At 37.0% G+C, this 14,839-nt stretch overlaps 1 protein-coding gene across 1 annotated transcript; it reads right to left on the reverse strand.

The window, feature by feature from the left end:
- Window positions 1–1,405: 1,405 nt before the first annotated feature.
- Window positions 1,406–14,800, reverse strand: LOC145491895 (tetratricopeptide repeat protein 12-like). Its single transcript, XM_081471186.1, has 22 exons — window positions 14,689–14,800; window positions 13,380–13,591; window positions 12,455–12,479; window positions 11,739–11,938; window positions 11,146–11,205; window positions 10,773–10,844; window positions 10,416–10,476; window positions 10,231–10,283; window positions 9,264–9,393; window positions 8,998–9,067; window positions 8,668–8,762; window positions 7,450–7,618; window positions 7,154–7,246; window positions 6,819–6,882; window positions 6,444–6,608; window positions 5,553–5,657; window positions 5,320–5,388; window positions 4,818–4,919; window positions 3,956–4,094; window positions 3,546–3,635; window positions 2,787–2,925; window positions 1,406–2,255 (listed from the first exon to the last, which is right to left on the reverse strand). The coding sequence occupies exons 1-22, from the start codon at window positions 14,750–14,752 to the stop codon at window positions 2,180–2,182; spliced, it is 2,253 nt and encodes a 750-aa protein (XP_081327312.1). The 5' UTR covers window positions 14,753–14,800; the 3' UTR covers window positions 1,406–2,179.
- Between the last annotated feature and the right edge of the window lie 39 nt (window positions 14,801–14,839).

Raw genomic sequence — 14,839 nt, forward strand, 5'->3', positions numbered from 1 at the left:
GGTTTCGCGGGAAAAATAGCACCCCGTAAAAGGAAAAAAGGGCCCAAAACAGGGCCGTTTTAGGCGATATACCGCTGGAAACTATTATTGTAGGCATTTACAAGATGGCTGCCGAGGAAAACAACGAAGGGAGAGCTTTCCGACTGGTAATTTTCGAATTAAAGCTCGATCTTGTGTCTAAATAAATGGTATAAATAAATGTGGGAGATTGTTCATTTCATTTTCTTTTCATAGGTTAATCGCTACGACTTAAAACTTGGCAGACAAAAACTACGTATGTGAACGGACTTTTTTGTGCGAGTACGTCAAATGCCTTTGAATACAAGACTCGTAGAAGCATTGCCATTTTTATAAGGGTGTGAAAACATATTTCTAGACATTATTTTTTCCCGTTTTCCTTTTCTCTGACGTACTCGCACGGAATTTTAGTTTTCAACCTCGTGCATAAATTGGCCAAACCTTTCTAACATTGAAGGAATATTCTTTGAGTTATTTTGCAATAATCAAAACAAGAGGGTTTCGACCACGCCCATTTAAATATCAAATTTCAGGGACTACTTTCATTCTGGCTGAAGAAAATTATTTTTTAAAGTAAATACATAGAACAACGTTTTAGATGTAAAAATTTTATCATTTTTGAGCCAATATTTTTAATGATTTGATGCATGCAAATATGGTAGAAAAATATGCAAATTAGCCTCCAGGAATACCTTAAGACTACTAATATACAGTATGTACAGAAAATAACATCTGAAATGCAATTAAAATGCGAGCGACTTTCATTTCACACACAGCTTTAGCATCATTGCCTGAATTACATAAGGATAATAACTGGATGGCTACCCTAGGGTTACTCTTCGTATGCAAGTCTTGACCTTGCTCATGTTAAAACCAACTGAAAATCTTACTCTGAAAGGATGAATTCCACTGCACAAATGATATACCTTTAACATATGAGCTTAAAAGTTCATTTCTCAAATTTGGGCCATTCCTTTTTTCCTGTTTACTTTATATTTAACCAGGGGTTTCAATAATGTTTTCAACAGGAGGACAACTGGTTTTCATAGGCAGACAAAACTTTTTGAATTGAACTTTTTATAAGGAAAACATTCCTCTGTATGGTCAAACTAGGCAGGCAAAACTATCCTGTCAGCCTGCCAATTTGCCCAATGTCTGGCCCTTAATGAAGTCCCTTAATTAGCTTGCTGTTTTCTGACTTTTATATCGTAAACTATCTTTTTGAGGGTGACATGGCCAATTAATACAAGAGGCCTAAATAATCTTAGAGGTCTTGTTATTATGTAATGGTATTTAGTAAGCTGTTATAGTTATAGTAGAATTGAAACCCCAGAAATTGGCAGTACCATATGCTACAGTTGGCTAGCAGTAGAACAGTAAAATATCGGGGAAAGCATTTAATGTTTACAAGTTATAAATAAAATAACTCAAAAAGCAGACTGCTTTTCTGCCAATTTGGTTGCTTCAAACATCAGCAAAATGCCGAAAGACTGGAGACAAGTATCACATGTACATTCTACTTCCTTCAGACTACTGGTAATCCTATTTTAAATTAAATACCTGTCTGTTTAAGTATAGCATACTTTTCCAAAATAAATATTATATTTAACATGCAAGCAAAGCCTGCTGTAGAAACAAGAGTTCATCACTGGCACTAATGAACCAATAACTGTGGAACAGAATTAACTGATCTTAGCACTGACTGTTTGTCATAAGCACCTTGCATTCAAATACATCAATATTCAAATATGTTATGTTCCTACAAACTGGGTCAAGTAATAAATGTCCTGGAAATCAAAGGTTCAGTCACTTTAATTTGCTTTTCATTACTATAAAATTAAAAGTAACTCAGCTGAATTTTGGCCTCTTAGAGGAGTCCATACGTTTACTATATACACTTTGCTAAAATGTTCAATTAGGTGCATCTTTGCTTTTCAGTAGGTAACATAGTTGAGATGTTGTTCTGCGTGGCACAGGGCATGCATGAATAAATGCTTTTCTGCTTTCTCTACTTCCTCCCATGCTGCTTCATACCGTCACTTCCACAGCTAAAAGCTCTGCAAGTAATTAGACAAGCTTGAAGAGGCCTCCATGGAAGCTAGCCAATGCTAGGTAACGGACAGGATATTATTGAAAGCACTGGCAGTGGACCACTGATAGGTCAGCTAAGGTTTGTGTTTTGTATTACTGAGTGAAGAATTTCAAGTCCATGCATTTCCTTCAGCTTGTCAAGATGCCTGCAAAATGAATAACATGTGCGTAAGGCTCCATTATACTAAATGGGTAATACACATAATTATTCTGTACAAAAGCTTTGTCTTAGTTGCATCAATACCATAGAAAATTATCTCCTGGTCTTTACTTTTTGTAACAGCACCATGCTGCGTCAATGAATGCTTAAAATCCTTAAAGTGTAAAGGTCTATGTATCTTTTGTAAATGTTTACAAGTTTGAACAAAAATTATTGGAATTACACTTGACTGCCTAATTCCTATTATATTTGACATTTTTCATTTCTATTTGTTTGGTTTGAAAAATATGTTGATGTATGTTCTTGTTTTGATGTCAAAGCCTGACTAGTCCCAGGTCCTAACCCCACACAGTTTCTGACCCAACCAGAAGTGAAATTTCACATTTGCAGAGAGCTAAAATGTAATGAAAAATATTTCCACATCACGATCTCATGTAGATTCCATTGAGCCAATGAAAAAATATTTGTCATATACACTTTAACAGAGAAGCAGTGATTATGCGTTGTATTGCAATACCTTTTGTCTGCTGTGGCAAGTTTAGCTAAACAAATGGCAGCATTTTGTTTTACGTCATTGCTCAACTCATCATCTGTTGCATGCTTCAGGAGAATTTCCACTACCTCGCCAACACCAGCAAGATACTGGCTAACTTCCTCTGTGAAATAAAAGTCATTTACCAGGCTGATAAATTACTTGTAACTTATGGGAACAATGTTCTCCTGCAATAACACAATAATTAATTTGCCATTGCTGACATGTAGCACTGTCCTCATCAAGGTAGTGTTCCCAACTGGTTCAATTGACCTAGCCCATCAGACACAACTTAGATCTGTATAGTGTTACGTCATTTCAGCATCAACTGTAATCTTGAATCCTAGACTGACTCCCAGGCCTCTCCTAATGACATGTAACACTATCCTCATAAACAGAGCGTCCCTGACTGGTTCAATTGACCTAGCCCATCAGACACAACTTAGATCTGTATATGTTACATCATCTCGGCATCAACTGTAATCTTGAATCCTAGACTGACCCTTGGCCTCTCCAAGAGGGCCACAAGGATCTCACAATGGCTTAACTGTGTTGTCTGGGCAACTGAGGGCAAATACACCTTACAGCTGAATCTATCACTTTGTCCTTCTGAGAACAAATTTTGTATCTAAATCTGAGTATGTCTTGAAGTTTAAAATATGCTACTGGAATTCTGCATATTAATCTGATTTAACAGCCCATTAGTAAAGGAATTTTGAAGCAGTTGAGAGTCCTCTTACTTACCCATATCAGCACAGTGACCAAGGCATAGTGATGTATTTCCTATGATGGTTTCATCTGTAGAGTGCAGAAGTTGCACTAAAAAGTCCAAAGCTAAAACAGGAGAGTTGAACACCTTAGTTCAACCTTGCCATACACTAATTTATGCTGATTTAGCCAAAACCTGAAAGCTGAGATCCTGATTACAGTACGTTAACCTGGCTTGAGCTTGCCATCCAATGGAAAATCAGTACTGGGCAAAGGTCAACTTAAATAAAAAAGCTCTAAACCTGAGCCTGCAATATGGTCATGTGATACTGGTCAGTGAATATCTTGTTTTGACAGGTCCACTATTACTACATGGTAGGCATTAGGGACCAGTGAAATTGTATCTTACATTTTCTTACATGTACCTAGTATGTGTATGCGTGTACCTTTCTCACTTAAGACAGCTTCTCTGGCATCTTTTCTCTCCATTGTGCACAGTGCCAGTGACTTGATGGCATATTTCTTCACAGTTTCCCTTGTGCTTGCCCCCCATCCCACCTGAAAATGGCTGCTAAGAATAACCAACTGCAGAAGGAATAAACACAACATTGGCTTATAAACAGCTACCAAGATGCACAAACATTAACAAAACAACATCTGTGAGCCAGTTCACCTCTTGAGTGCCAGACCATTGTGTATGCTCTGTGCCACACCATTTTCACCGAAAATGGGTGTCTAGTAAAAAAGTTCACAGAGCTTTTTCACCTAATCAAAAGATATGTGCATATTTTCTGAACTTAGGTCATAGATTAAAGTGCTCCTTCAAAGTGGTTAATTTAACTGAGGTTGATGCATACTGTAATTTGATATCCATTTGATGTCATGAACAACAATGGGAAATTAGCAGTCTCTCGAAAAACCTCCTATGAATCTCAGGAGCTGATAAAAGTTTTTCTAGTGTGCCAGGAGTTAAACTAAATCTCTTGAAATTTTGACATACTCAGTACATCATATAGGCACCTGAGGAGCAAAAACCATGATGCACATGTACTGAGTAAGGCATATAGGCACTCAGGGGTTAATATTTATTAAGCATATTCAAATGTAAGCATAACAGCAGGATGGTATGAGAAATGTTTCAAATAGCAATAATTTAGAACCCCATGCTTATGAGACTATCTGAGCAAAATGGTCACCATATGATGCAGCTCTCGATCATGGTCAAAGCCAATCTACTGACCATTAGATCAAGACAAATTCCTGTACTGACGTAACAGAAAGCAAACATTCCAGCATGTAACATGTCACCTTAAGAATGCGCAAAACGTGGATGTGGATTTTCTGATCACAAGCTTGATTTAATGCATCGGTTGAGTGAGCCAGTAGATGTCTAATCGTAGCAAGACTGCGCTAAAACGTTAAACAGAAGTAATGAGTTAGACAGGATTATCCTGAACAAACTTCCTGTATTTGTCACCGATAAGGTTCACTTTCAACGGACATCACAAAAAAAAAAAAAAAAACAGCATCCAGTATCACAGGGCTTAGTTGACAAAATTATTGATAAGTCTGCATTGGTTCAATTGCAGCCATGCTGGAAATGACTGACATTCCTCATAGCAAGATAAACGACATGAAGGTGTAACCATTAGCAGACGCTGGCACAAAGGCACAATTTCAGGCCTGAATCAACTACTCTACATCTAGACTGGTGCCCCCATGACACCGAGAAAACCAAGCAATGCTATAATGCAGTTTGTAATTTAATGGGTAATGACCAGGTTAAATCTAAGAATAGAATATATTGTACCTCACAGATTTCATCATATCCTGTGTTTAACATCTCAATGAGTGATGGAATCAACCTTGGAGCTGCATCCTGATTGACAAGAATTCCCAAAATACTTTTTGTGAGTATACCAGTGTCAGTGGCTGTTTATTATTGAGACATGCTCAGTTAAAAGAGTTTCTTTTCATATATATAGTAACATTGGAATGTGCTGACTTCTATACTATTTCTGTCACTACTTACATATAACATACCTTCTGGTGTTGGTTTGGTTGTGTGGATATATTTGCTAGCAAACCAAGAAGAGAAAAGATGGAACATCGTACTTTCTGGTCTTTTATACCACAGATATGGCAATCCTGTGTAAAAATATAATTTACATGTTAATTAAAAACAAGGCCACACTTAAAGAAAAGAAGCACAGATTGAACTGAGAATCCTGTAAGGTTGGGAGGGAATGAAAAGATTGTCATTGGTGACTGACATTTTACGCAATACATAAATTTTCACAATCAGGTTCAAGAATCTGTTACTTTTTTAAAATTTTGGTCAGGGTTTGTTACATTTTTTTGTTACATTTCGTGTGAAACAAATTTGTTGCTATAAAGAATTGTTCATAACTAAGTTACAGGTACCACTTGTTAGAATAGTAAAAAAGTCTGCATACAAGCCAAGTGGCCCATCAGGTCAGAGCTTATCTCGGTTTCTGTAACATGAAGTGACTAGGAATTTTTCTACTCCCCCCTGGATGGGATGCGAGTCAATCACAAGGTTATGCTCAGTAATAGAAAAGGTTAAGGTAGAAAGGTAAACTCTGCATACGAGCCAAGTGGCCTATCGGGCTGAAGCTTATCCTGGTTTCTGCAGCATGAACCGACTAGGGCTACCTCTACCCCCCCTGGATGCGATGCTAGTCCTTTGCAGGGTTACCCCCCAGCATTAAATTTGCCTGTAACCATTTATATACACTTGGCTGGAGAGAGACACTGTGAGAGTCAAGTGCCTTGCCCAAGAACACAACAAAATGTCCTCCATCAGGGCTCAAACCTGGACTGCTTGATCCAGAAATGAGCACACTAACCATGAGGCCACCATGCCTCCCACACTTGGGAGTAGAAAAGTAAAGTAAATAGTGAAGTACAAACCAGGAACTTGACACTAGTTTCCCACCATGCCTGTTCATCTGCAATCTTATTTCTTATGTAAGTGTCCCTGGCCATGTTAGCCAAAGCTGATAAACCAGATGACACCAGAGACCAGTTATCTGTAGGTTCGTGAGATGTTTTTTGGTTGCCTTCGCATAACTTTAACTGTACATGAAAGGACAATGAAAGAACAATGACAGTGTCAATGAGCGTAATCATGAAGACAGGGAGGGAGGAAGAGAAGCTGAAGGACACAATGGACAATAGATGTATGGACAAAGGACGAGAAGGAGCAGAGATGAACCTTTACAGATAAAAGGGTGCAAGGAGAAAGGAAGATCAAGAAAATAAGAGAAAGAAGGGAATCCACTTTACCACAAATTTCTGTGAGATGCCCAGAAAGTCCTTGTCAACCAGATCTCTAATTTTTTCACAGAATCTAAAAAGGAGAATTAGAGAGAAGAGAGAATTAGTTCTAAAATAATTTACCATCCTTTGGTTTATGATTGTTTAACATGTACTTTTCCCGTTTGTTTTTACTGACCTGTAAATTCATTCTGATCAGATTATAAATTTAAGTTCAAAGTTCAGAATGAAAAAAGTTATACTCTTAACAATACCTTGTAAGGCTGAGAAATAACATGTTACAAGTAACTTGTCTCTAGACATAGCTTTACCAGAGCATATAACACATTTGACAGCTTTCATACCCTTGTTCCAAGGCTAAGTTATTAATTGTGGACATTGCCACAACAGCTGTATTGTTTCCCCTTTGTACAAGTGAAAATAAGGCTTCTGTTACCCTGAAAAAATAAAACATACATTCCTTAATCTCAACTCATTGATATCCACCCTTTAATGACTTTTTGTTTATCCTCACAGTCTGCAAGGTTTCATTTCATTTTCTTCTTGTCCACTCTGTTCTTATCATTAGTTTAAACCCTATTCAGTCTTCTAGTTGACAATATTCTTTCATTACTCCCATCTGCTTGTTTCCTAATCTTACCATTTGATATGTTTATATGTAGTAAGACCAAGTCTTCCCTTTTCAGTTTGTGACAGTTGATGGAGGAAGGACGTAGCAGCAGTTCTAATGACAGGAGAAGTTGGGTCTCTTAAGAGAAGATTGAATGATGGGGAATGATCCTTCCTGAGAAACTCTTCCACATTGTGATCTGGAAGAAAAATATCTTGCCTGTCACAAACTAATCAACAGAAAACAACAAATTCAAAAAGCAGAGAGAATACATGTCTTGATTGATTTAGTAACTGACTGACTAACCAACTAACTGATTAACCAACTGACTGACTAACTGACTGACTCACTGACTCACTGACTCACTGACTCACTGACTCACTGACTCACTGACTGATTGACTGAGTGACTGACCAACTGACCGACTGACTGACCGACTATCTCACTGACGCACTGACTCACTGATGGATGGATGGACAGAGAGATGAAAGGATGGATGGACGGACAGACAGATGGATGTACTGACTGAATGATTGAATGACTGATGGACTGACTGAGCTTTTCTTTAACCACCAGGCATATACATTTCTTCTTTAACTACATGTACTTACTGTCACATACATAGATACAAACACTGGACCTTTATAGATTGTTCACTTCCGTTGCATTACGACCATCGCTGATTTAGTTTATGTTTGATTTATGTTTCTTGGCTGACTGCTCTAGGTGTTTTGTCATTACATAGATACCATATTTCTGAGCACGTTTCAGTCGATTGGGAGTCACATGTTCCAGGAGTCGTTCATAGTTTAACTCAGAGTATTTGGAGCTATTTTCTTTGGAGTTTCTCACGCACAATGTTAGAGATCAGATGCAAGTCATTTTATATTTTCCCTTCTTATGGTTTTACTCATTTCCATTTAGCTTGTTGTCCTGTGTGCCTCTTGTTACTCAACAATCGTCTATTGATTTCTAGTCTTTACAGTAAGTGGTGTACAAGCAGCCCAGCCAGATCTTCAATGAATCTTACAAATTGTGGGCTGTTGTGCCTAAGTTTATTTAAACTGGCAAACTCCGATGTACTGCACCTCGCATCCGCCACGTATGTTGGGATTGCAACACTTATTATGGCCTTAAAGATTACTGGGCATTATTGCCTACATGTGCCTCAAGTATTGAAATCATACTGACCTGTAGAGCTGGATAATTGAGGACATAAGAAAATTAATGCATTGAGTTAATTCTTACCATTGTCAGTGCAGGCTTCCATCAAAATCCTTAAAATTTCACACATAAAATCAATATCCTCTAACATTGTACACACATCTGCTCCTTCCCAATATCTACAAAGGGAAACAAAAATGCTCACATCTGTAAAGGCAGCCAAACAACATATCAGTCTTACACACACCCACTCTTACAGTCCACAAAATATATTAACACAAAAGTGCTACCTGTTACATATTTTTCGCTTAAATTTATAAAAGATGGACAACTCACTCAAATGGACACTGCATGCAGTGATCCAACACCTGCATGTTTATAAACAGAATTTAACTTCAACCTCATTTTACTTACTTTTTAAATGTTTTATTGTAATCTATGATTTGAAAGCCTCCATAACATCTAAATAATGTTTTATTAGCATCTGCAATATAGGAAAGCAAGGATTGAATTAGCTAAAAGTACACATAGGTAAAACTGTATATCAAACCTATGCTATGTTGATTTCGAAAAAAGGTTCTAAAAAGATAAATATTTAAAGGATATAGGCAATTATAATAAACTTGAAAATTGATAGAAACAGAGTGAATCAGAATTCCTAAACTTCAAAACTGACTTACTGCTATCTAGAAGTGAAACTAGCTTCCTTGTTGATTCAATGTATTGTGACGTAGCAAGACTGCCTTTGTGTAGTCTGTTAATAGATTCTTTTATTAATTCTCCACTTCCTTCTCCAGCGAGGGTGGCAGCCTGTGATGAGTTAAATGGTCAGGAATGGTTATTCCATTCACACACGTGATGTTACATGTACTAACAGTAATGTTAACATCTTCAAACATTGAAAAAAAAAAAGCATTTTTTAACCCTACTGTAGGTCAACACACATAAAAAAGGAATGCTTGTCTTGAAGCAAGCAGCACCCAAGTTAGGGTTGTTGTGTGGTTTTTTTGGGGGGTGTTACTATGATTTAGAGGAGAGGGAAATCAGATGTCAGCCTGTAAAAGTACCCGGGGGGGGGGGGGGGGTTTGAAGTAAAGGTAAAAAAAGTAAAGCCTGCATGCAAGCCAAGTGGCCCATCAGGCCAGAGCTTATCCCGGTTTCTATAGCATGAAGTGAGTAGGAGTGTTTCTTCTGCCCCCTGGATGGGATGCAAGTCCATTGCATGGTTAACCCCAGTATTAAGTTCGCCGGTACCCATTTATACACCTGGGTGGAGAGAGGCACTGTGAGAGTAAAGTGTCTTGCCTGAGAACACAACACAATGTCCCTGGCCAGGGCTTGAACCTGGACTGCTTGATCCGGAGATGAGCACACTAAACAAGAGGCCACTGCACCTCACATGCCTCTCATTATGTTCAAGGTCTCTACTGTAAGATACAGACCAAGCTTTTTTGTTTCGTTTGTTTGTCTATTTGTTTCAAAAAGGAAAGCCAATCTTAATGTTGGACTAAGTTGACAGGTGAGAAAAAGTTAAGAAGAAGAAAGAAATTAAACTAATTGAAACTGCTCAGTCACACTATATATTCTTGCCAGTCAAAAGTGTATTCATCTGATAATTTAATATTTTTATTGCCACACAAATCTGACCTCTTTTTCATCCTGAAGCCTCCGTTTTGCTGATTCTGCCTCTGATATATACACTAAAAAGAGCAGAAGTTGAAAATTATGTTAAACACAAATGGAGGAAAAATATGAATACTGACAGTAACATGTATTTAGTACTTCACTGACGATTATTATTAATTTAGCATAACATATATATGATGAACAACCTTTTAAAACCTTTTCTTGCTTTGGAGCAACTTCAATAGCATTCTTTAAAACTGATACAGCCTGCAAAAAAAATGCAGTGATGTCATACATGTCACATGTACATACAATTTTTATGATCAGATCTAAAGTAGTCTTGTTAACAATCACAGTTTAAAGGCGTCTCCGTACTGAGAATACCCCCTAGCATGGGAGTGGTTCTCCATAAGGCATTTCCTTTTTGGCATCATGAGAGTTACTGCTATAAATTCTGGCATTAACTTACTAATCATATTTTTGTCTGTCTTAAGAGTGTGTTATGGGTGAAAGATAAAACTCTATTTTAATTCACAACAGGATGATGTTAAGTAAAATCTTACCTCATCAAACTTCCCTTGTGCTTGCAGAGCTCTGGCTTTGTGAACAAATGCTTTCACCCACTTTGGATCAATCTGACATTGACAAGATATTAAAATTATATTTACTGAAGTCAAAGTTGAAAATTCAATAGATTTTAAAAAGCATATCATCAAAATTAAAAGTAAATTACACGTACATTGTATCTCCACTAAATATCTCTCCTTTGAATAAAATATAATATCACCCCTTCCTCTTGAACTGAAAGAAGTCAAATTGATCCAAAAAGAATGTGTGGGTAAGAAAATATTGCATTTAAACCAAGTTTATTGCCACTTTGAATCAACCTACAATTGCCCAAATTATAGCTGCTTGTAATGTAAAATATTAACTTGCCTTCAAAGCTAGATTACAGTCATGGATAGCGGAATCAAAGTCATCAAGTTTGATGTAAGCCTAAGGTTAAGAATAAGCACAAAATTAAAACATCAGTCCTGTTATTATCTCCCACAAACACTTAAAGGTATAATAGCTAGTAAAGCTGCATAATAATCCAATGATCGATACTTCATGTGAACAAAAATATCTTCACTTCATCTGTGGAAATTGATATTTCCATCGGCAATTAATAAATTTTATTAAATTCTTTTTAGCTTCATCGTGTTATTTCAAATTATGCATTTGGGAAGTTTGGAAAGCACTCAAGAAGCTAAGAGTTGTTCTCGGCTGTGCTTGGAGCAACTCTTGATTGCACATTTTTGAGCTTTCAAACCTCCCTTTGTGCATTATAGCATGCTGAAGTGTGAATCAGTTGTTAATTGATTCTCATTTGTCTTGAAAACGTGTAGTTTTTTTTTTTTAATTGTGTTACTTTTAATTGCCAAATACCTATCAAAGTAATTACTTACAACTAACAGTGGTTAAAGCTAAAAGTTTGCAGCTACATGTTAAGGTGTAAAGTAAATCCCTGTAGTCAGCTGAGTATTCACCTGAGCTCTGTTTGTGTAAAGCACAGGATTAGTGCAAACTTTAGCAATTGCCATAGTGTAGTTGCTGATGGCTTCTGTAAAGTTACCATCCTTGAAAGCATCATTCCCTTTTCCTTTTAACTTCTCAGCTTCGGCTTCAGATCTCTTTTTTATCTTTGCCCTCTCTTTGGCATCTTCTTCAACTGCTTTCATGAACTTTTCTGTGAAAAAAATGGTCCATTAATTTCCAACTCTGCTTAAAAAATATCCCTTTTCACACACTTAAGTCCTCTTTCCCTAAAAAAAACATCTGGGGTTCCCCTTACACATTCCATACTGATGACCTGTGTATAACATCCCTTGTTGGTTGCTGCTCACATTTGAATGAAGAATTTCTGTGTAAACGGTGGTTTTGACCTGTGTGGCTGTAATGAAAGCTTACATGTAGTGACAGCTAATTGAGCAGTAGATCAAAAGACAAGTGCCACTGTTTATAAAGTTACGCCCATGGAGTGGTTTAAACTTTTGCATTGCATGTCTAGCAAATAGACAAGGGGTTTCATTAAGAGCTGGACACCAGGCCAATTGACTGTCCGTGAGGGTGATTTTTCCCACCCGGTTTGACCCTCTAGAGGGCAGTTTTTTTTATGACCAGCTTCAATTCAAAATGTTTTGCCTGCCTGTGAAAACCTGCTGAAAACATTAAGGAAACCCCTGGTCTAGCATTGAAATCTTACCAGCACAAACTTCTCCAGCATCCCTCTAACAATTCAAAAATAGAACACAAATTAACTCAACCTAGATATCTGACCAGCTGCTTATAATGTAGGATCTAACAAAAGAGATCTCTACTGTTAAAGGAATCCTGTGGTACTTTTCGCACTTTACACCTTTGAAGTGCAAATTTATATAATCTGTACTCCTACATGCATTGCTATATGGACCTGTTTACTAATGTCATGCTTTTCCAATGTTTTCATTCAAACAAAGATATAAATCAAACTGTTCAATTTATCATGCCAAATCGAGTATATAATATGTGAAGTTTCATTAGAATCTGTTGGAAATGCATAAAAATATGGGACCCCAAACTTGTCAATTTTTACAATGAAATGTAAGCCTAGGGATAATGCTATCCCCTGATATTTACATGTACTGGGGTCACATATTTTTATGAGTTTGCAATGGATTCTTACAAAACTTTGTAGGTTTACCAAATTCAGCATGACAAATTGAACTATAGGGGTGTTTTTTGGTTTATTTGAAAAACAGGTAACATTTTGATATTGTGAAAGAAAAACATTTTGATGTTGTGTGACACCAATAAAAAGATCCAGTGTGCCGGTATCAAGTATCCTGTTAACTTGAGCGTGCTTCGGAAATGAAGTTACGCATTCATTTGCATCGATAACAGATTCATTTGCATCAATATTAGATACAAAAAATGTAGGTTGCTGCATGTAGTTAGTTTTTGATTGTATGGTAGTCAATTGAGAACATCAAATAGGAATGGCCATCTGACCCTCATGTATCCTTTACTTGTGACTTTCAAGTTGATGTAGAAAACAACTATTGCAATGGCAAATACCAATAGAAAAAATTGAAGAAGCCTAAAACTTATTGCATGTTTCTATTACTGTTAAGGATAATAAGAAATAATACCATTTCACCAAGAGCAGTTGAAGGATCTAATGTCCTCCTTTCTCCTTCTTTGGAAATAACTGTTCTCTCAGATGTCATTTTTACTGGTCTGCATTCATCATCAGAATCATCATCATTTTCAGCTTTGTGTCTTTTCAAGAACTCATCTGCTGCAGAGAGTGCTTTGTTTTGTCTTTCAAGGTCACCACATGTTAAATCTTTCATAATAGAGTCTGTAAACAAATGAAAAAAGTTCCCAGATTTTTACTCGATAATTAATAATAATTATTAAAAGTATGCACACTACTAATAATTATTATTAGCAGTATGTCTACTTTTAGTTGCATAAAAACTGCTGGCTAAAAAGGTCCAAGTGATACTAAATGTTCTAGGCTAACAGGGTACACAAACATTTAACACAATCAATGGCAAACCCAAGTCAATCTACATGTGCATGTCTTTATCTGCTTTAATCATACTTTAAGAAAAGACTGTAGTTACAACTTGAAAAACTTTAACACAGCACTGAAGGTATTGGCTAATTCTAAGGCATTATTCTCCTGTAATGCCCACAGGCTGATTACGGGCCTACAAAACCAGAGTAAAAAGCCATATATTAAACAACTTATTAAACTCAAACATTTGGTCTTTACAGGAAAATCTCAAACCTCAGCCTTACGGTATTGACCTCACCATACCTTGGTCAAATTATATGGCAAGGTCTCGGTTTGAACTCTTCCTGTAAAGACCTCACTCTTGGTTAATAAGTAGTTCGTATATGAAAAAAGGAAAACACCAAATTGTACAGAGGGTAATATTGAACCACAAAATCGACAATTTTGTTTACCCTTATGTCTTTACAGTGCTTCTAGGTATCCTCATAGTGCTTCTGGTAGAAGCCATTATATTGAAAGAAAAAAATACCATGCATAGCTTCTGGGAGGTAGTACTCTCGTTTGCCTTGAAGGGGAAACAGATGTACTACTGCTCTTAAGAAGAAACCCTGATCTGAAACCCAATAGGGTTTGCCCTCAGCTTAATCTTCACGTATCAATGTAACTAAGCTTTCATATCAAGATCCCCAAACTGTTCTTAAGAAAGGAAAGGCACATAGCTTTATTTTCTCGCAAGATAAGTAATTTAATATGGTTCAATCTGACCATTAAATAATCCGTGAGGACTGGACTTCAAGAAACAAAGCAAGCTGAAAGCTGCTGACATTGACTCAACTTTAAACTTCGGAGATTCGATACAAAGAGGAGTGATGATTGTCTAACGATTTGCGATTGCTGCAAAATGCAAATCAGACATGATCGAAAACGCTGCTTACCAATTTCATCGACTTTCCCGAGAAATTTCTGCAGCTCTTCTTCCTTTCCTGTTGTTTCCTCCATTTTGACGCTACAGACACGATCGACTGCTCATCGACTGGATTAAATCAGTCGTTGACAATTCGTGATCGTCGGAAGATCTTCGCAATC

The sequence above is a fragment of the Orbicella franksi genome, chromosome 7, assembly GCF_964199315.1.
Source record: "Orbicella franksi chromosome 7, jaOrbFran1.1, whole genome shotgun sequence".
NCBI classification, from domain to species: domain Eukaryota; kingdom Metazoa; phylum Cnidaria; class Anthozoa; order Scleractinia; family Merulinidae; genus Orbicella; species Orbicella franksi.